General features: G+C 44.3%; 1 protein-coding gene across 1 annotated transcript in view; it reads right to left on the bottom strand.

Moving 5' to 3' along the window:
* Positions 1–11,452, bottom strand: part of ALK (ALK receptor tyrosine kinase) — an 816,801-nt gene extending 805,349 nt beyond the window's left edge. The window contains exon 1 of the mRNA XM_077341212.1: positions 10,753–11,452. Within this exon, the coding sequence (XP_077197327.1) occupies positions 10,753–11,419 (667 nt within the window). The 5' untranslated portion in view covers positions 11,420–11,452. The remainder of the gene's footprint in view (positions 1–10,752) is intronic.
* Positions 11,453–25,697: the final 14,245 nt, after the last annotated feature.

The raw sequence follows: 25,697 nt of genomic DNA, 5'->3' as shown, positions 1-25,697 counted from the left end.
TGAATATCAAATGTGCACAGTGGCCTTCACATACACAAGTTACAAACCAAGAAACATTTGCTGAAATTACACATCAAATAACTCTGACAAGTCAGAAACATCGATAACTCTAGACAGGCAGTTTGCAAACAGAGGACAAGGCTATAGTTTGTCAAATAAATTATTTGTCATGAAAACCGCTCAGGAAATAAAGAACAGATATAATTTAGTGTGTTTAAAAAGGAAATCTTGGTGGACAGATAAGAAAGATTCCAGATAAATACTAGTTGACTTGACTAAACACATTATTTGACGTATGGGTCGACATCAGAACAAAACCAATTTAAATGAACTAGTATCCAGATTTCATAGCTTGATGCCAAATTTCACTTCTAAGAAATATCTTAGGACTATGGATTTATCTGCATTGGGGCAACTGATGGCCAGAATTACGCCAGCTCTGGGATGTCTAGGGACAGCACCAATGTCATGCAAAACCAGGAATCTGCCCTGCCACTGTATGAGTGGTTGGTTAGGGCAAATTCCAGGTGCAGAAAAAGACACAGACACAAGTCCCGTGGAATTCAACTGAACTTAAAACAGAACTGAGGGTACTGGTAGTACAAGCCCTTTACATATTAACAATACAAATAATTCATGATCAGTCAAAGTAACAATTAACATATTAGCATTAAAACATGCCTGCATATTTGACAGACATCAGTGAGAATTGGTGGCAGGTGTTGCTTTTGGACTTCCAGTGATCAATAAAAGTTTTCAGCTGAGGTTGTACAGCATCCAAGGTTAAATATCCCCATTAATTAAAAGAAATACAGATGAGAAATCTAAGCAAAATCAGAGCAATACTACTTAAAATGTAAAAAAAAAACATGAATGCTACATGATGTGGTTCCTCCTATTAGCCTTTACTGCCCTCCATTTAGGCTGCTCATTATCAAACTGCTTTTGCTGGTAGGATCACTAAAGCAAACAAAAGACATGACATGAAATTCATACTCCATTTGGAGATATTGAGTATTATTATCCAGTTTGGTGTAGTAGTTAGGAGTGCAGACTTCTAATCTGGCATGCCAGGTTCGATTCTGCACTCCCCCACGTGCAGCCAGCTGGGTGACCTTGGGCTTGCCACAGCACTGATAAAACTGTTCTGACCAAGCAGTGATGTCAGGGCTCTCTCAGCCTCACCCACCTCACAGGGTGTCTGTTGTGGGGAAAGGAAAGGGATGGTGACTGTAAGCCACTTTGAGCCTCCTTTGGGTAGAGAAAAGCAGCATATAAGAACCAACTCTTCTTCTTCTTCTATGTTCCAAGCCTTAAGGGTATCTTTGAACTATATTTAAACCTGTTTAATAGTAGTTCTGTGTTCCCCTACAGAATGCTGGGAACTTTAGAGGGGTAGCAAACTTCAATAGAATTCTTAGCACTCTCATCAATTGCCAGTATTAGGGAAAGCCTTGATGTTTAAAGTGGTGTAAATCCGATAAAGATACCAAGTATAGATATATCTTTAGACTAAGAGGGCTTGTTTCTGTCAAAAGGGCCACATATTCTTCAACACTACTATTACGATCAGCTCCTATCAATTCCCTTATAAGGAGGTTGAGTATACATTGTCAGATTCATACTTGATCCTTGTGAACTACCTCTGTCTAGCCACTGCTGAGATAAGTTTGCAGCTATATAGAAGCAAATTAAGCAGTTAGCAGCAGGTAATGATCACAGTACATATAATAGTTGCTGACAAAAAAGTCTACTTGGTAAGACTCAGCCATAACATATAGAACTATTTATCATGTATATCTCCATGAGTCTCCACATCTCCTCTGGTGGTTGCCCCTGGAATAGAAGAGTCTCACATGATGACAAAGATCCAAATGGTAAGTAATTCCACATTGTTATGACAGGAACAGGAACAATTTGCCACACCAGGGCTATTTTGGCAGCTTCCCCATGGTGAATGCAATGTGTGCAGCAGCCTGAAAGGATGAAATTGCTTAATGTAGGAAGTTACAAACAAGTCCTAAAGCTGCAATCTTAAAAGCAATTAAGCAGAACTTTGCAAGCATCTTCATCTGACATAAACTCACTGAAGCCAGTAGAAGCAAGCGCATTGTGGCTTATACTTAGAGAGACCTACTTCAGGAACTCTATGAGAACTTCCAGACAGAAAATTATTTTGCTGTTGAGGGTACTGAACCAATACACACTAGATCTACATGCTGGTGACTAGACCAGTTCTTTATAAATCAAACAGAAGAGGGAACCTCTGGGTACTAGTGGCATAGTCCACATAGGAAATTGCTGGAGATTTCTTTTAAAAGCCTGAATAATCATATCTCTTATTTGTGTGAAGTGTTCCCTGAATTGATGAACTGTTGAAGGTTTTCACCACCGGAGTCAACTGGTTGTTGTGGGTTTTCCAGGCTGCGTGGCCATGGTCTGGTACTTTTAGTCCCTGATGTTTTGCTAGTAACTCTGGCTGGCATCTTCAGGGATAGGACATGATAAGATGCGATTCTCTTCATGCCTAAATGTGGAGTGTGTGAACAGTTTATTTCTCATGGGGAGGGGAGTACGAAGACAGGAATGTGATGCATTAGCCCCCTCCCTGAGAAGAAGAGGAAGAAGAAGAGCTGGTTCTTATATGCCACTTTTCTCTACCTGAAGGATTCTCAAAGCAGTTTACGGTCACCTTCCCTTTCCTCTCCCCACAACAGACACCCTGTGAGGTGGGTGAGGCTGATAGAGCCCTGATGTTACTGCTCGGTCAGAACAGCTTTATCAGTGCTGTAGCGAGCCCAAGGTCACCCAGCTGGCTACACATGGGAGAGGAGCAGGGATTTAAACCTCACTCGGCAGATTAGAAGTTGGTGCTCCTAACCACTACACCAAGTAAGTAAAATGTCCAGCAACTGCTCACATAAACTTTGGCACAGAGATATTCCCATCTTGCCATGTTATTGCCAGCCACATTTACTTGTGAAATATCAGGGACTAAAACTACCAGACCACAACCACACAACCTGGAATACTCACAACTGCCTGTATTTCCAGCTTTGCATCAAGTTGAGTAACCCAAAAACCTGATAAATTGGTATGGATAAGCCCTAGAAGGATGCACCCTAGATATCTATGCAATTAACTCAACAAGTCCATTTTATGAATTTACATTCTATAATTGATCATTCCAAAAAAAGGTTGGGGTTATCTTTGACTGGTTTTTTAAAAAAATGTTTTATGTAAGGATGTCTCAACATACATGTAAGCCTTTTTCTTTCTATAGCCATTTTAATATGACTAGTATCACAGCACTGAGCATAGTCAAAATTTCGTAATTCAAATTTGGAAAAGCCTAAAATATATTGTATGCATGCTACAAAAACTCCTAAGTGGGTTGCAGAATCCAAAATGAATCACACAATTTGTTACAAACATGATTAGAAAGGAAAGTGAACCCAACATCCTTCTGTCTCCAAGGTCAGCCACCAGCATGTAGAGTTGAACCAGTGGGATGAAATTAATTCCAAAGAAATTCCGTCTGAACATCCGGAAGAAGTTCCTGACAGAGTGGTTTCTCAGTGGAACAGGCTTCCTCGGGAGGTGGTGGGTTCTCCATCTTTAGAAATTTTTAAACAGGGGCTGGATAGCCATCTGATGGAGAGGCCGATTCTGTGAAGGCTCAAGGGGGTGGCAGTGGATGAGCTATTGGGATGTGAGTATCCTGCATAGTGCAGGGGGTTGGACTAGATGACCCAGGAGGTACCTTCCAACTCTATTATTCTATGATTCTATGATTCTTCAAAAAATCCAAAATCACTTCTGTCCCATAGTCATTAACAACTTTCCACACTTCTATTCTGCAAGTCTTTTCTGGCTGGCTTATGTCACCACTCTGTCCCACCCCCCCCCCCCCACACACACACACACTTTCCAGGGTGTTGCATACTAAAATAATTGCTACCCTGACAATGTAAGGATCATTAAAGGAAACCAGGCGTTACACTGAAGAACCCCTTCAGAAGAATATCCAGCAGCTTTTAAAATGTGACATGTCAGTAACTCTAGCAAGAATGCAATGATGAGGACATGGCAACTGGCAAATGCCCAAGTAGCTTCAGAACTAGCCCTGTGATTTAAATTGGTATTAATCCTCATGCATGCTATAAGGAGAAATGCACTGACCGGTCTCAAGTGAATATGTTATGCACTGCTATCTTAAAGAATGCTGCTCAACATATCAATAAGTCTCATGCATCAAAGTGTCTTGACTTTCTGAATCATTTTCAGGCTTCACTGCCCTGCCTGTGCTTCAATATGCACCCCACACATACACTTTTGTAAGCAGCAACTCATCACCATCAGAAGCTAACTCCTGAGTTTGATCCACAGATTACTGAACCATCCCCAAATGACAGGACAAATAAAAAAAAACCCTTTCAGAAGATTTACCCATCATTGTACTGACTCACCCCACAGTTTAGGGACCACCCCATACATGGAAGGAAGCTTTCCATGCATGGTGGTCCAATATGCTTTTACCCCCTTTCTCCTTCTCTCTCATGTGAGATAGGCACTTTACAAGAAGCATTGGTTCACATGATGTTTCATCAAGAATTCAACATCCGTGTGAATGAATATTTGTACAAAGCATATTATTCACATGGTAGTCAGGAGGGAGCCAGCTCCCTCCAACAGCACGCATGGGTGATATTGTTCCCAGTGAATGGAGGAACTAGTACTTTCTTGCAGCACATTTTGCAGCAAGGAATAATTTGGCTCTTCAGAGACTGCAGAATGTGACACGACTGAGACTGATAAGATTTTGTTGTCACTGGTAGACTATTCCTGTAAATAAAGAAAATGGGGAAAGGCAATGAAGGCACTTAGAAAAGACTGCTATATGAAAGTTTGAGAACCCATAGATTCCCATATTTATGGTTTTTCATGCATACCACTTAGGAGAATGTAAATTCTTTTCAGCTAAAGATTTCTGCTGCCATGTTCTGCAGAAAGTTCCAGAGAGCATTTGTAGTTATCTTTAAGATAAAGGCATTTTTCTGTTCGCTCTTTCCTTAATAATACAGCACATGCATGCTGAGCGCCATCCTTTATAGAATTCTCTTCTAGAGTGGTTTGTTAAATGGAGAAAGGGTGAACTTCAGCTAAATACCTTTTAAATAAAGTACAGTGGGGGTGACAGTTAAGGAGACTCATACATTTACAGTTACTTCTTGCTTGTTTAGGGGTCAGACACAAGTGCAGCTGCAATTTCACAAAGAACTCATACTGTAACCTCCATCTTTTACTAGCAAAAAAACAAACAAACATGTTAATTACGTGAACAGTTCCCTAAAAGGGAAATGAGGAAATACCCACTGTTTATCAAACAGAATGTAGACGTTTTGCATTGTTAATTTTAGGATTGCCTTGTTTGCAATGTGTTTCCAATTAACTAGAGCAAAGGAACAACTGCTTAGATGTCATTGGAAGAAGATCTCAACTGTGTCCTTTTTCAACAGCTTGGCTGGTATTAACAATAATGAAAACTTTTGTGTAGTTGATCTGCTGATTATGTATAGAGCTGTTAGCATATCACTGCTTTTATAGGATACCTGAATAATAGAGCAAACATGATTATTAAATGAGAACATTTGAATGACTGCTAATTCCAATGGCAGAAAGTCTAGTAACATATATAATTATATTATACACATACGCAGGCTGGAACCTAGCCATTCAGATAGGATGACCTTTGACTGGAAAGACCCTAGGAGTGACACAAAGACTTCAAGATCCTACCTCATTTCTTTGAAAATTGCATTCTTCAGGGTTCTGAGACTGAAATTCAACTTTTATCATCCATTGGAGGTCTGCTATCAGGACTCAAAAACTGCACATGACTCCCTATTGTCCAATTTTTATTTCTGTTAAGACTGTTAACACTGTTTTTAATCTAGACTGAACCCACTGAAGTAATTTTAAACTTTCTAGCCCATTGATTCTTTTATAGGCCAGAAACAGGATGCTTCCACTTCTACTTCCAAACTGATAAGAAGATACATTTCTTCTAAAAGACTTATCTAAGACTATTATGCAGGTCATTAACAATGTGGTTACTCAGTAACACTCCACTGATTAGGGTTCCACTTAATAAATGCTAGTTTATGTCCTTATGGCACGTTACAGAGAATAGGATGCTAATTAGGGAATTTTTAACACTGATGAAAAAGCAAAGAGCCCCAGATAGTTTCCATACTAAAGTGTAAGGGGAACATTTTGATTCATGATCTGGACTATGTTGCATCCAACTGTCCTTAGGATGTTCAACGTGAAATAACTACCAAAGGAACAAGCAATTCAATGATTGCATGGTGAACAGTGTTAAGGTCCTCTTGGAGCTAAAGGGACTGAATAACTGCATATAGTAAGAATAGTTTCTTCATAGTGGAAGGACAAATCTTTCCTGATCAACACCCTGGAGCCACATAGAACATGGTCATCCTGTAAATTCTCCATAGCCAAGCTCTACTTGAATCAAGCAGAACATTTTGGCTGGTGCTCATCCCAGCACAAACTGAAAAGATACCTCAAACCCAGAATGGAACCATCCTGCCCTAAATTAACACACTATAGCTTTGCATAACTAGGTAAAAGTTTCCAGGCATGTATAGGAAGTGGTCGGAGTCAAGGAGAACCTGGACACAGGCTGCATTCAGAGTAGAGATGGGTGTGAACAGAACCACAAAGGAAAATACCCAACAAATTTTGCCCTGTTCATGGTTCAAAAACCAAAGTCCATGATGGGTCATGGACTTCCTTGAACTTTTAAGGCACTTCATGGGGTTCATGCCAGTTCTACATTGGAGCAGAAAGCAAGGGTTTAAAGGGACACAACAACTCTTTAAGCTCCTCTCCACTACAGCAGAAAGCTAAGCAGCTGACAGTACTCCTCACCATTCAGCTGTTTCAGGCTTTCTTGTACAATCCATTTAAAGTGTAAAGAGACTGCACAAGAAAGCTGGAAAACAAAGCAGTTTGTCCAAGGTCAGGTGCTATTTCAATAGATGAAGCCTCTGTCCATTGCCTGCCAATCCAGGAGAGCTTGGGCACATCCACTCTCCCACATTGCCTGAGGATGCCCCTGGACCTCCTATCCGGAAGCTGGTAGAGGAGGAAGCCAATAGTAGAAAAGAGACAGCTGGTTTAGTTGGTTGGAGGAGACAGCTGCACTGAGCCATGCAATGGCAGCAGGGCCATGGCTGTACAGGGTGGTGAAGGTGGTGCCAGCACAAAGGAGGACGCTTCCACCTGGAGACCACATGCATTGGGCATTTTCTGCCAACTATTGTAGCATTTTTTTCCCAATGACAGCAAAGTTGGGCCCAGTAGGAAGGTTTTTTTTTTTTTTGGCTGCTTTCTGAGAAACTTCTGAGGAAGTTTTTTTTTTTTTTGCTACTTCCTGAGAACCCTGTTTAAAGGAACTGTGGTCTCTTTAAATGATGTTTGTTGGGGCCACAAAAGATTAAATGGACTAGTTCATCAGACCACAAACTGTTTTGGTGCACCGTTTGGCCATGAACTGAACTGCAAGTTTACGGTTCATGCCCATCCCTAGTCCTGAGGCTGCCAGTTGGCCATTGCATCCTTGAAATATAGAAGAATTCTGATGCCATTGAAAAACATTTTTACAACTAAGACAATCCAGAAAATATTGACTAATTCAACTTTTATATTAGACCTGGATTACTATCATTTCATAATTTACCTCTATGCACTGACCTTTCCCCCCTCAAAAAATTCTGATACTGTCAACATTCTATTTCATTTGTACACAAAATATGATACAGTACACAAACCGCTTTCTGTAAAGCAATCCAAGTGATCTAATTTCGTCAAGTGATAGTGGGCAAAATCCCAACTACCACATATGTGAATAGAATTTTTTTTCTGCTCATGAAGGCAAGAATGGGACAAAATTGTCTTCTAGGAAGAAACCTTTCTGTTGTGTTGCTTCCCACCCTTCATAGAGTTTAAGGGGTATATCTGTAAGGGACAGCTTAAAATTATTGCAATTATCTTTACCAGTTTGGATCTCCAGTTAATTGTTCTGATGAACTTGATAGGCTCGAGAAGTGGGCTAAACTGAATTAAATGAAGTTCAAGAGGGACAAATGTAAAGTTCTGCATTTAGGTAGGAAAAACCAAATACACCAATATAAGATGGGGGAGACTTGTCTTGGCAGTAGCATGTGCGAAAAGGATCTAGGAGTCTTAGTAGACCATACATTGAACATGAGTCAGCAGTGTGACTCAGTGGCTAAAAAGGCAAGTGGGATTTTGGGCTGTATCAAACGGAGTATCATGTCCAGATCACAGGAGGTGATGGTACCGCTTTACTCTGCTCTGGTGCGGCCTCACGGAGTACTGTGTTGAGTTTGGGCACCCCAGTTGAAGAGGGATGTTGACAAACTGGAACATGTCCAGAGGAGGGCAACAAAGATGGTGAGGGGTTTGTAGACCAAGACATATGAAGAAAGGTTGAGGGAGCTTGGTCTGTTTAGCCTAGAGAGGAGACGACTGAGAGGGCATCTGATAACCATCTTCAAGTATTTAAAAGGGTGCCATATGAGGATGGAGCAGAATTGTTCTCTCTTGCCCCAGAAGGACAGACCAGAATGAATGGGATGAAATTAATTCAAAAGAAATTCCATCTAAACATCCGGAAGAAGTTCCTGACAGTTAGAGAGGTTTCTCAGTGGAACAGGCTTCCTTGGGAGGTGGTGGGTTCTCCATCTTTGGAAACTTTTAAACAGAGGCTAGATAGCCATCTGATGGAGATGCTGATTCTGTGATGGCAAAGGGTTGGCAGGTTACATTAGATGAGCAATTGGGATGTGAGTGTCCTGCATAGTGCAGGGGGTTGGACTAGATGACCCATGAGGTACCTTCCAACTCTATTATTCTATCATTCTATGATTCTACAAACACAGAGTTTGCATCACATCTATGCCTTATGTGAAGCTGATTAATCATGCTGTTAAACAATCAATAAGAATTCTTGATTCAGATATTTAAGACATATCACTTATAAATGAATATTGACTAAAATAGTTAATAACTATCAAGGAATAAAACCTGGTCACTAATATCAAAGTTTTAGCCAGCTGACCATTTGGGCAGACTAATTCAATCACTTTTTTTGGAGCAAAAAACCTTGTAAATGCTTCCTGCATTGAACTAATTTTGCTCCCTTTGCCTTGAAATATATCCCATTTTTCGGTTTAACCCATAATCCTGATCTGGGAAATTTGCAATTTACTTCAACAAACTACAATGGCACAAATTTTCTGATGTTAACAAACCCCAAAGTATGTAACTGAACTTTGTATTAGCATACGTGTTTGAGTATTGGAAATGGACTGCCACTGGCAAAAGCTAGTTCTTAATCTCTATATATTTATAAGGGACTTCTGTGAAGCTGGTCCAGACTATGTAGCTTCTATACTGCATTTAACAAAAGTCACTGTTTAACAGACAACCATTGTATAAAGACTCTGACTCAAAAGCAATACAACCTTTTACCAGTATAGCTGGTTCAATCAGCAAAGCTTTCTCCTTACCCATGTTGTGTAGATTGTTTCCTGAGAACAACAGATAGACCCAATGGCACTATTACTTAGGAAAGTTTAGGTAAACTTGTAATGAAGCTGTAAGATAAGGGCTCAGAAATACATACCCGTATTTGCCGGCGTATAAGACGACCCCCCAACATTTCCACTCAAAATATAGAGTTTGTTACATTACATTACAGTACTATGGGCCACTATGGGCAGCTATGTCTATCCCAACTGAAGTGCACCCGGCGTATAGAACGACCCCCCCCCACTTGGAGGCATGTTTTTCAGGGGGGAAAGTAGTCTTATACGCCAGCAAATACTGTATGTTAAAAAATGCATCACGGTAGGATATTTAAAAAATCCTGTGGAACCAGGACATCTACTACTCATTTAGTCTTCTGTCATCCCACCAACGTCTACTGTTCCAAGGTACAGATAGTTCTGAGGACAGTGACCATAATCTGTTTTCCCTTAAGCAGGCCACTTTCTGGACAGGGATACCATTAAGAGAGCAAGGAAAGAAGAAATTTTGCCTTTGGTCACATGCTATGACTAAGTCAGCACCAAGGCTTGTGGACAGAGCAAATAAGTCAGCATAGCAAGACATCCAGTCTACAAACCTTCAGCACCTTATCAGAACTGCCAACTATACTACAGAATACTCTAGGCCAACTGGATGAAAAGAATTAAAAGCCAGCACAACAGGTACTCATTTAACTCTTCCAATGCTGCTCAGAGACACACTCCCTTTATAGCGTAATGTTTTCCTTAAAGTTCAGAATCCTTCCAAAATTCTCAGACAATAGACTGTAAAAGAAGCAATGAGAGTGGGCATATAGTTGCTGTTGGTAGAGTGGACCTTAAAGACCTTAACAAAACAGTGATACCTTTTCAAGATAAGTGAAAACTCAGTGCTCTTTCTACTCTCATTTTAATCAAGGGCACCAGAGAGATTCCAGAAAATCAAAAGGATCTCCTCCTACACACACACACACACACAGGCCTTACTGTTTGGTTCCCAGTAGTTTTCACACACACACGCTTTGGCAGACTTGGTCCTTCCAGCAAGTTACCCCCTCGTGCCAGCCAGTGGTCACTGGTGTCTGGACCCAGAAGTTGCTAAGGATCTGCTCACCTCTTGTGGCCATCTGGAAAGACAGGCGTGGCTTTGAGGCTCTGATCGCGGCGGACAGGCTGCCTTCTCTGCCCAGGAAAGACGCCTTCCTCTCGGGCATCAGCCGGATCCTCAGCCTTCCTTCTCCAGAGCGGATCCACCAGCTGAAGAGCTCGGTGAGGTTGAAGTCGAGCTGGGCCGCCTCTGCCTCGGCGCCTTCGCGGGCCGGATCCCACGCACAGCCTTCCCTCAGGCTGGCTTCTCCCACTTCCAGCACCAGCTGCTTGGCGCGGCGCAGCTTTCGCACCAAGCCCCCTTTCAGCACCTTGGACGGGGCTCTGGCGCGGCCCGCCGGCTCCGCCGCTCCGCCGCGGGGAAGCCAAGTGTTGGCGGCGCGCAGCAGGGGCGGGCAGTCGAGCACCAGGTTGCAGCGCGCCCGGAACCAGCCCGGGGCTTCCCCGCCGCCGCCGCCCAGCACCAGCTCTCGCACGTAGGTGCGGAACAAGGACGGCACGATGAAATCCACCGACAGGCTCTTCCTCTGCAGGCGGGAGAAACTCGGGGCGTCCCGCTGCGGCGGGTGGCCGGCTCGAGAGGAGCCTGACGGAGAGCTGCCCGCGTCCGAAGGCTGCGCCGCAAAGACGAGCAGCGCCTTCAGAAGAAGCGAGGGAAGCCCGGCAGCTTTCATCTTGCCATAGGATGGCGCGGAGCTGCGGGGGGGGGGGGAGGCAGCTGCGAGCTTCCGAAGGGAACCTTCCTGCCGTGCGCTTCGCTTCTGGCCAGGCGAGTCTCCGCCTTGAGCCCTCGAGAGACTGGGGGGGGGGGGTGTCTCAGGGCGACCCCCCTGCCGACATCGCCTTCGCCAGCCCCACCGTCTGGCTTCGCGGAATCCCTCGACTTGGGGCGCTTGAGAAGACGCCGCGGGCGCGCCCTGATCCGACACCCGGCGGCTTTTCGGGGGCGAGACGAAGCCACCCGACGGCTCCTCTGCCCGCTGGGACTGGTCCCCGCCGCCTGCCTGCGGAGCTTCCTTCTTCAAGTCCGGAGCGACTCGCAGGCGAGGGGGAGGGCGGGGGCAGCCACGGGCTTCTCAACAGCCGGGCAAAAAGATCCCTCTCTCGCGACCCCTCTGCCCGGCTCCGGCGTCTCCGAGCCGCTGCCCTGGCCGCCCTGGCCCCGCTCAGCGGATTCCCGGTCGGCGGAGCGCGGGACTCCCGGGGTGGCCCTCCGTCAGGAGACTCCCCCGGCAGGGTCCTCCGCTTGCAGGTTGCCGGCTGCGCTTCCTTCCTCGGACTCTCCCCCGGCTGCCTCTCGCACTGGCGCGCGGCGAGGAGCGCGCCTCCTTTTTGGCGGGAAGGGCGCCCCCTCCCCTCAGACCACCTCTTCAGCGCCGGCCTCGAAGGCTGGCCGAAGGGCCCGGCAGACGGCGGGGCTTCCTCGGCGCCTCTCCGCCGGCGGCCGACCTCTCCCTTCTCCCGAGCGCTTCATTCATCCGCAGCCCAAGGCAAAGCCGAGCCGTGGAAGCTGCTCGTGCCTCCGCTTCGCTCGCGGCTGCTACTTCGCACTTGCCCGACTCCCCTTCTGCTGTCTGCGGCCACGGCCGCGCCGAGGATTTTTACAGGCTCCAACTACGCGCCACAACCCTGGCATTACTCTGCGAGCGCTGACATCACGCACCAGCGCGGCGCTTCGTAGCCAATGGCCGTGGCGGGGGATTTATTATGCTAATGAGCGGGGGCGGGCTGGGGTGGGGGCCTGTTCCAGGAGAGGAGCCGGCCATTGAGAAAAACAGTGCGATCCCTTCGCTCCGCTCTGGGCTCTCTCGCGCGTTCTGCTCCGTTTCCCTGAGGGCAGAACGAATGAGGCGGACTGTTTTCGGCAAATGAGAGCACCCTTGCAAGGGAATTTGCAATCATGCACTTTTGTTTTCTAATTATGCACTGAAAGATTAGACCTGCAAAAGAAGAGGAGGAAGCCCCTATGAAATGATACAGAACGTAAACACGAAACCTTTCATTCATTCACCACCTCTGTAATGGCTGTAACAAGATATAACTTACCATCTAGGAGAAAGGCGTTGGACTACATACCACACAACGCTGAAGAGCAAAGTATGGAATATGTGCCCTTTGGTGCCAGGCCAGCTCATTTTTTCTTCCCCAGGGTTTTAACTGGGGGATTCTATCTTTTTAATGGTCTGCTTCTAGCTTCAGGGCTTTCGGATCAATATAATTATAGGCTGTGGAATGTTGTTTTCGCTAGTTTTGTGTCCTTGCTTATTGCTTCTTACTGATGCTGTGTATGTTGTTGTTTTCATTGTATTGGGTTGTTCTGGGGTTATTGTTTTGTACTCTGTGAACCTCCTTGAGCAGATCTTGGCCCCTCTTGTCCACAGGACTGCCTCTGTCCCTGTGCTCCCCCACAACTACCATCCTCATGTCAGCAGGGGGCTGTTGCAGATGCCAACCTGCAAATGGGCAGAAACAACCACTGCCTTTACACCTGTTTTCTCCATGTTGCTTCTGCCTTTTGGAATGGCTTGCCTGAAGAGGTCAGGAAAGCTCCCACTCCCCTGGCTTTCTGCAAACTACGCAAAATTGAACTATTCAGTTCTTTCATAAGATTGCACAGTATGAAATGCTTCACAAACTTACTTGGATAAATGTTTGGAACTTGTGGTCTTTACTGCTGTATATCGAATATTGTAAGTTGGATCCTATTATGTAATTTCTGTACCTCTCAGTATGTTAATACTTATGTTATGCTTCAGTGTCTTTCTGGTCACCCCTAGTGTATGACTTATTGACTGTCCAATTTTGTCAATGGTCCTGACTAACAATCTGTAATCCACCTTGATTACCTGTGAGAAAGGAGGAATATAAATAACATCAATAAAATAAAAAATTTAAGGATCTCTGAAGACACAAGGAGAAATTATTGAGCTGAATGGCATTTCCTTTTCAAAGGTATCCCAGAATTGACACCTGTTGTGTAGCAGTGTCCTCTTAAAAGCAGGGCTGATTCCACCTGGCATGACTCAGGAGGCCTTCTTAAATTGCAGGCAGTCTTGTTCTCTTTCTGGCCCTGCCCAGAAATTAAGGAAATGGTCCCAGAAGCCTCTGTGACATAGCAGAGGGCTCTAAGACATGTGTGCATCTCACATGCAGTTGGTCTGCATCAAAACTGTTTGAAATTATTTTCTACTGAGACCAATGGGGATCACTCCCAGTATTATAATTCTCTGTAAGTGTGCCTGAAGGACTTCAGCCTGAAGAGAGGTTCTGGGATGAAAGACAGCCTGGGGTTCTGAGATTCTGTCCTTGGTGATTTCCCAGCAATTTAAAAACATTAATTCAGCTTCCAAAACTGATAAATTTTAATGAGGGGGTCATAGCTGTCTTTCTTCACTTTCCCTATTCCAGCCTGTCTTTCTCAGCAGAAATCAGGACACATCATCATATATCTACATGTAGATAATTCCAGGAGGGAAGCCATGCTGTTGCAAAATTAAACAGGAGTCCAGTAGCACCTTAAAGAATAACAATGTATCCAGCATCAGCTTTCATGAGTCAGAGCTCACTTAAATGCCTATATCTGAAAAACTGGGCTGTGACTCATGAAAGTTTATGCAGGAATGTATTATTATTCTCTGAGGTAGTACATGACTCCTGTTCAAAATGCAGATTTGAGACCCCCCAGATTTCTTTGAGCTTTAAATTTTGAATCTATAGATCTAGGTCAGTTGCCATTCTGAAATACAATGTTTAAATCCCTTTGGCAGAGGGTATCATGGAAGGTCATGTATGTGTTCCTTTTCCTGCCAGGTAAAGATTAATAGCCTGTATACTGGGGTGACTTTCATACTAACATGTATTTAATTCCTCAGAAGTTACACATAATGAAAAACAGGCTTTATTGGTGATGAATTCCCAATGCAGGCGGCATGCAATTCAAGCCAATAAATCAATTTTACTTCTAGTGTACAAGCCAAGCTACAGCCAGGAGTCTCAAGAATCAGGCTGAAACTTTACAGAATGTCATCCTCCTTATCTTGCAACCATTTAGTGAGCCTCATCTTCGGCCAGCTTTCAACTGCAGCCTCATTTGAAAAACATCAGTGCCCCAAATTCAACTCTGCCTACAGTTTCTGATCCAGAAACCTTTGTCCTCCTATCTGGGAGATAACAACTGTGTGATTTAATGGTCAGAAAGGGCACTCAGTCTATGCTCAGAATGTGCATTTATGTGCAGCCAAGAGCAAAATGTGGGAGTCAGAAGTCAACCTTTCCTTCCTTCCTTCCTTCCTTCCTTCCTTCCTTCCTTCCTTCCTTCCTTCATTCATTCATTCATTCATTCATTCATTCATTCATTCATTTTTGCCACCCTTCCCTGAGGACTAAGGGCAGCTTACAACACTTATAATAACAGATTTAAAACATTTGTATGTCAAAATTTATAAACAAATATTGAACACTAAAACAGTTAATATTAAACATCATTTTTCCTTCTGGGCTCCTCTGTTTTCAAGCCACTGAGTGACAGACAACCATTCATAGAATCATAGAGATGGAAGGTACCTCCTGGGTCATCTAGACCAACCTCCCGTACTATGCAGGACACTCTCAACCCTATCGCTCATCCACTGTAACCTACCACCCCCTTAAGCCTTCACAGAATCAACCTCTCTGTCAGATGGCTATCCAGCCTCCCTTTAAAAATTTCCAAAGATGGAGAACCCACCACCTCCTGAAGAAGCCTGTTCCACTGAGAAACCGCTCTGTTAGGAACTTTTTCCGGATGTTTAGATGAAATTTCTTTTGAATTAATTTAATCCCATTGGATCTGGTCCATCCCTCCAGGACAAGAGAGAACAATTCTGCTCCATCGTCTATATGGCAGCCTTTTAAATACTTGAAGATGGTTATCAGATCCCCTCTCAGTCGTCTCCTCTCCAGGCTAAACAGACCAAGCTCCCCCAGCCTTTCTTCATACATCTTGGTCTCCAAACCCCTCACCATCTTTGTTGCCCTCCTCTGGACACGCTCCAGTTTGTCAACATCCCTCTTCAACTGGGGTGCCCAAAATTGAACACAATACTCCTAGTGAGCAGAGTAAAGCAGTACCATCACCTCCCGTGATCTGGACACGATACTTTAGGATGCTTTGGGCTGATCCTGCGTTGAGCAGGGGGTTGGACTAGATGGCCTATATGGCCCCTTCCAACTCTATGATAAAAACAAAAAACTCCGTTTGATACAGCCCAAAATCCCATTTGCCTTTTTAGCCACCGAGTCACACTGTTGACTTATGTTCAATGGATGGTCTACTAAGACTCCTAGATCCTTTTCACACATGCTACTGCCAAGACAAGTCTCCCCCCATCCTATATTGGTGTATTTTGTTTTTCCTACCTAAATGCAGAAATTTACATTTGTCCCTATTGAATTTCATTTTATTCAGTTTAGACCACTTCTCTAGCCTATCAGATGATGAAGGAGCAGTTTAGCCCTCTCTTCATTCAGCAGGAGCAGTGATGAGAATTTTTTGTTCTGTTGTTCTGATTATTATATTATTATATCATGTAATAATATTTATTTACTTGAGTCATACCTACAGTTGCCAGGTCTTGGCTGGAAAATACCTGGAGACTTTGGGGGGGGGAGCCAGGAGTAGGTGGGATTTGGGGCAGGGAGGGACCTCAGTGGGGTATGATGCTATGGAGCCCCCCCTCCAATGCTGCCATATTCTCCAGGGGAACTGATCCCTGTCACCCGGAGATAAGCAGTAAACCTGGGATATCCCCAGGTCCCACCTGAGGATTAGCATCCCTAGAAATACATCACCCTTCTCTCCACTGAGGATCATTTTCCTCTCCTCCATTTTATCCTCACATTGTGAGGTAGGTTAGGCTGAGTAGTAGTATCAGAATAAGGAGGCATCATGATTTCAAAAAGGAACACAATTCAATAAATCCAGTTCTTTTCTCTGTCTGGAATTGTAGTGAATACAACTTCCTTTCCCCCTGATCCACCAAGTCTGAGAGTGGATTCTGGCAGTCTAAAACACAGGGCTGGATTAGAATAATGGAGTTGTAACAACACCATAAGTACATGTGACTCTTCCAAAATCCAAAGCCAGCATGATGTAGTACTTAAAAGTGGTGGCTCCTAATCTGAAGAACTGAGTTTGATTTCCTGCTATCTACATACAACCACCTGGGCTAGTCACGGTACTGTTAGAGCTGTTCTCAAAGAACAGTCCTGTGACAGCTCTCTCATCCCCACCTACCTCACAGGGTACCTGTTGTGGGGAGAGGAAGGGAAGGCAATTGTAAGCCACTTTGATATTCTTTGGGTAGAGAAAAGCAGGGTATAAAAACCAACTCTTCTTATTTTATTTCTTTGTTTTTTATTTGTTTAGTTACATTTGTATGCCACCACTCACGGACCTGCCATCTTGTGGCGGCAAACACCAATAAAACTTACAATAAAACAATCACAAATAATACCATCCCATAACCTCCCCAGGTCCTAACTCCCCTTTGCCCCTCCCTCATCCGTATGCCAGATCTACCAAGTCCTCCAGGGGTGATGTTATACTTGCAGTGTGAAACTATTCCAGAGGAGGACAAGATCTTCTGTCTGCCCGACCAAAAGCCTGGTGGAAGAGCCCTTAGCTCTTCCAGGAGCTCGTTCTACCAGGCAGGGGCCAGGTCTGAAAAGGCCCTAGCCCTGGTCGAGGGCAGGCAAACTTCCCGTGGGCCAGATTCCAAATCTAGCTTGCACCCACAGAGCAAAGAGACCTAGGGGGAAAGACAGTCCCTCCAGTACACTGGGCCCACATCACATATAGCCTTAAAACTAGCACCTCTTCTTAGTTTCTGTTGTGGGGAAAGGAGGAATAGGCATTTTGAGACTTTTTCAGGCAGTATAAAAACCAACTCTTCTTCTTCCATGGCAGATTGGGGATTCATATCTGGGTCTCCCAGATCCTAGTGCAGTACTCTATCCACTATACAACACTGTCTCTAAATGAATAAAGATTGATTTGTGTAAAACACTGTATTTATTTGTTAAAAGCATGATGTGCTTTAGAAAGAAATGCTAGCAAATACCATTGCAAGTCCTGTTAAAAGCTCCAGAATCCTGATTGCTGCTTATCTGTTGAGTTTGCTCAGAGGTATGCTGTGGGGAAAATGAGATGGGAAACAGGTCAGCTCTGTTCTTCTGCTCCTGTGTATCTCTATAGTATAGAAGCAGCTTTGGCTACAAAAACGCCTGATAGATTGGAGCTGAAAAACTGCCGCTTGGGGCAAAATTCTGATACAGCAGCATGAGTAACCAGTGAGGCATGACCACTCCTTTCCTTAGCTGCAGTTTGATGGCAGATTGGGCGAGTAGCACCTCTGAACAGTTTGAGAAAGTTTTTGTTACACACACAACCTTATTCTACAATGTATTGCAAACATTCTGGGGCATTCTCACAGAGCTTTCTCGCAGCTGTCCTCTCCAAAAAGACCCACAAAAGTAAACTCCCAAGGCAAGTCTTTTCCTTGCTTGTCTCCACCTTCTTGATGTGCTAGTGATGGCAGGAGGAACTGCATGGCTGTTGCCACTGTAGTTTTCCAGCCTTGCTCATTGTACCGGCCTATGCTGATGCTATGGATCTGTTATCATTTGCTACATGTTTTCATCTTGCTCTCACTGTGTGATATTCCTGTTTATGGTATATCAGTATGTTCTTTTAGATTTCTGCAATAATCTGAGTCTTATTACATTGTTTATTACGTATCTCCTCATCCTGTTGATTGTACTGACCTGCATTCCATAATCTGCCTTGAGGCTCAGTGAAAAAGGAGGCCTCTAAACAACAACAGTAAATAATAACTACAGCAGATATTCCCAACCAGAGGTCCATGGACCCCTGGGGGTCTGTGGGAGCTCCTGGGGGTTCTCAACCTTTCCCCTCCTGCCTTAATAGACTCAGCCACAAGCTAGGGAACCAGCCACTTCCATTGCTCTGAGCATGAGTGAGTTCTCTCATGGTTTCTGTGCCTGGGAGGGGTGGAGCCTGCATACCTTAAACTCCTACCTTAAACTACTTCCTGTCTCTCCCCCTTCAGTCCTCCTCCAACCTGTCTGTTAGCGCAAGTACTGATGTCACTTCCAGTGATATGGCATTTCTGGGGGTGTGGCAGGGAGGCATGGCCAGCTGACATCACCTGGGCTCCTAGAACCTTGAAAAATTATTTCATGATCCATGATCTTCCATGATCAAAAGGTTGAAAAAGGCTGAGATGCACTGACAAAACATAGGTTCTTTTTGCATCACTGTCTGTGAACAGCAGTTTATGAATGTTGCTGACCTCACAGATGTAAAAGTCATTGTGTGTCTGCTTTTAAATTATGATCATCAAAAAGGCCAAAGCTGAAAGTGAGCTAAGATTGGCCAGGGAAGCCCATTGTAACAGGAAAAGATTTTTCAGTTATGTGAGGAACAAACGTAAAGGAGGCAATAGGCCCACTGTTGGGTGCAGATGGACAAACTCTAATGGAGAATGCAGAGAAAGCAGAAAGGCTCAGCGCCTATTTTACATCTCTTTTTTCCCACAGGTCAAAGGGTTTAGGCATGTCTAGAGATGGCAGTAGCCAAGGGATAGTGTCTGGGTGGCAGGTTGACATGGACAGAGAGGTTGTTGAGAGGCATCTAGCTGCACTGGATGAGTTCAAATCCCCTGGGCCAGATGAAATGCACCCAAGAGTGCTCAAAGAACTTTCCAGAGAACTTGCACAGCCCTTGTCCATCATCTTCGGGACCTCTTTAAGGAACTGGAGATGTCCCGGAGGAGTGGAAGAGAGCAAACGTTATTCCGATCTTCAAAAAAGGGAGGACGGATGACCTGGGAAACTACAGACCAGTGAGTCTGACCTCTGTTGGGGGAAAATAATGGAGCAGATATTAAAGGGAGCGATCTGCAAACATCTGGAGGACAATGTGGTGATCCAAGGAAATCAGCATGGATTTGTCTCCAACAGAAGAAGAAGAAGAAGAGAAGAAGAGTTGGTTCTTATATGCCGCTTTTCCCTACCCGAAGGAGGCTCAAAGCGGCTTACAGTCGCCTTCCCATTCCTCTCCCCACAACAGACACCCTGTGGGGTGGGTGAGGCTGAGAGAGCACTCATATCACTGCCCGGTCAGAACAGTTTTATCAGTGCTGTGGCGAGCCCAAGGTCACCCAGCTGGTTGCATGTGGGGGAGCGCAGAATCGAACCTGGCATGCCAGATTACAAGTCCGCACTCCTAACCACTACACCAAACTGGCTCTCTGGTTTCCTTTTTTGACAAGGTAACAGTTTTGCTGGATTGTGGAAACTCGGTTGATGTTGTTTACTTGGATTTTAGTAAAGCTTTTGATAAGGTTCCCCATGATGTTCTGATGGATAAATTGAAGGACTGCAATCTGGACTTTCAGATAGTTAGGTGGATAGGGAATTGGTTAGAGAACTGCACTCAAAGAGTTGTTGTCAATGGTGTTTCATCAGACTGGAGGGAGGTGAGTAGCGAGGTACCTCAGGGCTCGGTGCTCGGTCTGGTACTTTTTAACATATTTATTAATGATCTGGGTGAGGGGTGGAGGGACTACTGATCAAGTTTGCAGATGACACCAAATTGGGAGAACTCGCAAATACTCCGGAAGATAGAGACAGAGTTCAACAAACTGAACACAATGGAAAAATGGGCAAATGAGAACAAGATGCAATTTAATAAAGATAAGTGTAAAGTTCTGCATCTGGGTCAGAAAAATGAAAAGCATGCCTACTGGATGGGGGATACACTTTTAGGTAACACTGTGTGTGAACAAGACCTTGGGGTACTTGTGGATTGTAAACTAAACATGAGCAGGCCGTGTGATGCAGCGGTAAAAAAGGCAAATGCCATTTTGGGCTGTATCAACAGGGGCAACACATCAAAATCACAAGATGTCATAGTCCCATTGTATACGGCACTGGTCAGACCACACCTGGAGTACTGTGTGCAGTTCTGGAGGCCTCACTTCAAGAAGGACGTAGATAAAACTGAAAGGGTACAGAGGAGAGCGACGAGGATGATCTGGAACCAAGGGACCAAGCCCTATGAAGATAGGTTGAGGGACTTGGGAATGTTCAGCCTGGAAAAAAGGAAGTTGAGAGGGGACATGATAGCCCTCTTTAAGTATTTGAAAGGTTGTCACTTGGAGGAGGGCAGGATGCTGTTTCCATTGGCTGCAGAGGAAAGGACGTGCAGTAATGGGTTTAAACTACAAGTACAACGATATAGTCTAGATCAGTGGTCCCCAACCTTTCTGAGGTTGGGGACCGGCAGGGCATTGGGGCGCGGGCCACGCCCACGCATCGGGCCGCGCCCCACGAGCCGCGCCCGCACATCGGGCCGCGCCCGCACTGGCGTGGCCCGGCCCCGATTCCCTCTCCCCGCCCTCCCGCAGTAAGAAGCTTCCCGGGCCGCAAGTTTGCGGCCTAGGAAGTTTTTTACTGCGGGGGGGGCGGGGAGAGGGAGCCGCGGCACGGCGCCATGGCCTTCGCGGCCCAGCACCGGGCCGCGGGCCGCAGGTTGGGGACCACTGGTCTAGATATCAGGGGAAAAAATTCACAGTCAGAGTAGTTTAGCAGTGGAATAGGCTGCCTAAGGAGGTGGTGAGCTCCCCCTCACTGGCAGTCTTCAAGCAAAGGTTGGATACACACTTTTCTTGGATGCTTTAGGATGCTTAGGGCTGATCCTGCGTTGAGCAGGGGGTTGGACTAGATGGCCTGTATGGCCCCTTCCAACTCTATAATTCTGTGATTCTATGACCCTGGAGCTTATGTAATGCGAGCAGTCCAATGCATTGTTAACATGTGCCAGCAGCAGCCAGCCAGCTAGCGACCATGCTTAATGCTGCCAGCTATAGGGACCCCAAACGATTCATATTCCAGCTCATTTTATATTGTGAAGAAATCAGCAAAGTGAGCTTGTGGGGTGTCCAACTCACAGGAGAATAGGTGTTACAACCAAGATAAGTTAACTGCGTTATGTGTGGAAATCACAGCATCACACAGTGCATTTTCCATTATAGGATCTTGGCAAATATTGTTTCAAATTAAATTTTAACTAAGCCGAGCAGATACAATAGGGCCACAAGGAATTGGGGCAGATCAACTGACCATAATGCTGCAGAGTTGAAGAAAGCATACACCAAAACTTCCTTTTCAACACAACTATTTAATGGTTCAGAAACTATCATTGCATCTAGCTTTCTTCAGCCTACTGACCTCTGTACATCTCCAAGTAAAGGGGTCATAAACAGCACTTACAACATCTATTTTGACTCATACTTTTAGACTGGGAGGGAAAGAAGGACTTCACCTGCAAGGAAATGGGACCTCAGGTCAACTGGTCACTCCAACTATGTGCCAAGTCCCAACCTCACCCATTTTTCTCTCTCTGCACAGTTCTAGATCATACAGCACCACAGATGAATTTAATAGTTATATAGTGTAAGACTATCACTGAGCTGCCACCATGTGGGGTTACACTGATGTAAAGAGTTTTATGGCAATCTTATCTTTATCCTTCCAGTACCACTCGAGGACAGAATTGCATCATAAACTTTTCATTGATCAGTCTACCGGTTAAACCTATTAAAGGTTGCAGGCCTACTAAATTTTTGCCAACTTAACAAGAAAACAAGTGTCCTTTCATTTTAGTTGGCCAAATTAGATTGAAGAGTCATCTTGTCAGGTTTGCAATGCACAATGCTTACTGAAAAGTGGAGACATGCACAAGCCATACATTTTATGTATGTGTATGTGTGTTTCTGCTGCCAATTAATCTTATATAACTAGGTCTAGAAGACATTTTATTCCCCCTCTCCAAGGCCACAAAAATGACTTTTAATAACTTCAACTACACAAATGCAATTCCGTTTTTAGAGTAAGTTTCTGCCAGAATATTGTCTGTAGTCTTTGTTCCTTGAAATTTTTGTGTTTTTGTTCTTTCAGGCAAGCACATGCCCACTTCTTCATCTTGTTCAGTCTTGGGTTGTGTATCTTCCTTCGGCCAACCATCCTAAATTGTAGCATTTCAAAGCAAAACCTCATAAATCAACATAACTATAGCCACTAATTCAAAGAATCTCCACAAGAAGAAGAGCTGGGTGTTTGAACCCCACTTCTTACTACCTGAAGAAGCCTCAAAGCACCTTACAAAGACTTTTCCCCTTCTCTCCCTACAACAGAAACGAGCTCTGAGAGAATTATGGCCCAAGGTCACCAAGCTGGCTGCATGTAAAGAGGTAGGGAATCAGACAGGGTTCTCAAGATTAGAGGCTGCTGTTCTTAGCCTATACACCAAGCTGGCTCTTGACAACCAGCTAGCAATTCCAAGGGCCATTCCGCACCGGGATCCATGTAGCAAATTGTTTGCTGAACGAAAAATCGCCATTTTAAATAGTGGAATTTGTCGTTATGCATACCTGCCTTTGTACTGGAATCCAGTTGCGTTTCTATTGTTTCCCACAGGGTTCCGGTCTCGGCAAAAATCGCTAGAAAGGAAGCGCTATGGCTGAGCTGTGTCCCGCCCCTGGCCGTCAAGCAGCCAATGGATGGCCGTTATCATGCTCCCAAACAGCCCCTTTCCCTTTAAGGAAGGTTTAAAAAAAAAACAACACACCCGTTGCAACGAATATGCGTTGATTCGTTGCAACGGAGAGACCCATCCAGCTAGCAGGTGATGTTTGATTGTTTCATCGTTGCCACGCTCCCCCCCCCGAGTGAAAAAAAAATCCCCCCCCTCACGGGCGCGATTTTCGGCCGAAAACAGTGTGAAAAATAAAGTGAAAATAAACCAGCAAACGGGCCTCTGCGATGCTTGTGCTTGGTGACTTTAAACAGAGGGACTGCAGCCAGGGAAGCCTCACTGGGTAAACAAAGGCTTGCCAGTGCGTTGATCTCCGCTCAGTCGGAGAAAAAAAAATGGCGATCGCTTCGCTGGAAGATCAGAGGAGAGAGCCAAGGGGGGGGACTTTGCAGAAACCGCAACAATGGTAACGCACAGAACTTTCCCGCTAGTGTTGCAAATTGGTTGCAAGGGTGTAGCACTTTCCGGAGGGTGAATCCACTTTTTGGGATTTCCCTGAAAGTGCTACAACGAAGTGCTTTTTGCGGATCGGTTTCAGGAGTGTTGCAGATTGTCAACGACGTTGTGCATAACGGAAAACTGTAGCGATTTCAATTAGTAACCATTGTGCTATTTTGGATGAATGCGGAATGGCCCCAAGTTATACCAGTAATATCCATCTACCTTTAGGGATGCTGTTGTGGTGGGTTTGTGTGTATGTGTGTGTGTGTAATTTTTGTAATTTTGTAATTACCAAGTGGCTTCTAGAATTAACAAGGATAAAAAGATTTATTAAAAACATATATATTTGCCTTTAGCAGAAGGGAGCTATCACTATTACATATATTGGATAAGGGGATATCATTAACAAACAAACAATAAAGAAGGCAAATGTGAGAAAGAAATATTACCATTTCACCTTTGTGAATTTTTTTCAATTAATATTTAATTTTAAAAAAATGTTGCACATTTTTATTTAAATGGCCACAACTGCTGTTTCTAAGTAATATTATAGAGCTTTAACTGGACCGTCGTGAGTAATGTGCCCAGGTAGCAAGAAGAGGCTTGGAAAAAAGAAAAGCAGAAATAATACAAATTACTAAGATCTAGGTTTTCCTCCATCAAAGTATTCAGCATGTTTCAACACAGGGCATGTGTACAGTGTAAATCTATATTGATTTTACATCTGTTTTATAACGATAAAATCTTGAGGCTTGTCATCCACTGAGCGTGATAAAAAAAATACTCTGGCTCAGCTCCCTATTCTTCTTTGCAGAATTACAGTTCCCAGGCTGCTCTGTGGAGAGGATAACTACTGGGGATGGGCATGAACTGTGTTTTTGTAGTTTGGTTCATGGCTGAACCATGAACCAAACCACAAACTGATAATACTGGTTGGCTAATCAAACCACTTTATATCAGTTTGTGAGCCACTTAAACTTTTTTTTTTGGCTCCCTGCTACTTTTGGCAGGGAGCGGAAAGCAGGGGGTTGAATGGAACCATTTAACCTTCTACTTTCTGCTCCCTGCCACTTATCAGGGGAACAGAAAACAGTGGTTTAAAATGGCTCTGAGACATTTTAAACCAAACTGCCATTTTTAGTAAAGAGGAGAAAGCAGAGGTTTAAGTGGCTTAGAGCTCAAGTTGGGAAAGTCTTTCGGCATTTTCACAAATGGTACTGTGGATCTCATTTAGTCTGGAACCAACTGCAAATATTATAGATGCTGGATAGAAAATGGAATAGAGAAGCTGTCTTTAGATCATCTTAATGTAGATTTTGCATTCAAATCATAGGTGTGGGAAATGCAAGGGCAAAATCTTGAAAATGGCTTATGAAAAACCATCAATATCTTCTCAGTCTCTACAATAATCTAGAGCTACAGAAGAAAGGAAGTCTAGAGCTGTGGGGTAACCACAACACATGTCTTTACTTTCTGTCTCTAAACTAACTAGGCACATAGATAGTATCTTCCAGAAAGGGTTGATTCTGCAGCATGTCTACATGTTTATTTTTCCTGAATCCTGAGAACAACCAGCATATCTGGTTTTCATAAACAAACAGCACAAATTTGGTCTAAAATTTATAGCAATCTCTTTGTCAGAAGAGGGATCACTCTGAGTGGCAGCATTTACATAACAAAATACTTTGCAAAACCTTTCTTGGGGGTTCTAGATGGAAGAACATTAGGTGGTGTTATGCGGGAAGACTTAATAAATGAAGAAGAGTTGTTTATACCCTGCTTTTTACTGCCTGAAGGAGTCTCAAAGCAGTTTGTAATTGCCTTCCCTTCCTCTCTCCACAACAGGCACCCTG

This window comes from Paroedura picta, chromosome 1, assembly GCF_049243985.1.
Source record: "Paroedura picta isolate Pp20150507F chromosome 1, Ppicta_v3.0, whole genome shotgun sequence".
In the NCBI taxonomy this organism is placed as follows: domain Eukaryota; kingdom Metazoa; phylum Chordata; class Lepidosauria; order Squamata; family Gekkonidae; genus Paroedura; species Paroedura picta.
The sequence above is the reverse complement of the archived record's forward strand: the minus strand, read 5'-3'. Positions and strand labels throughout refer to the sequence as shown.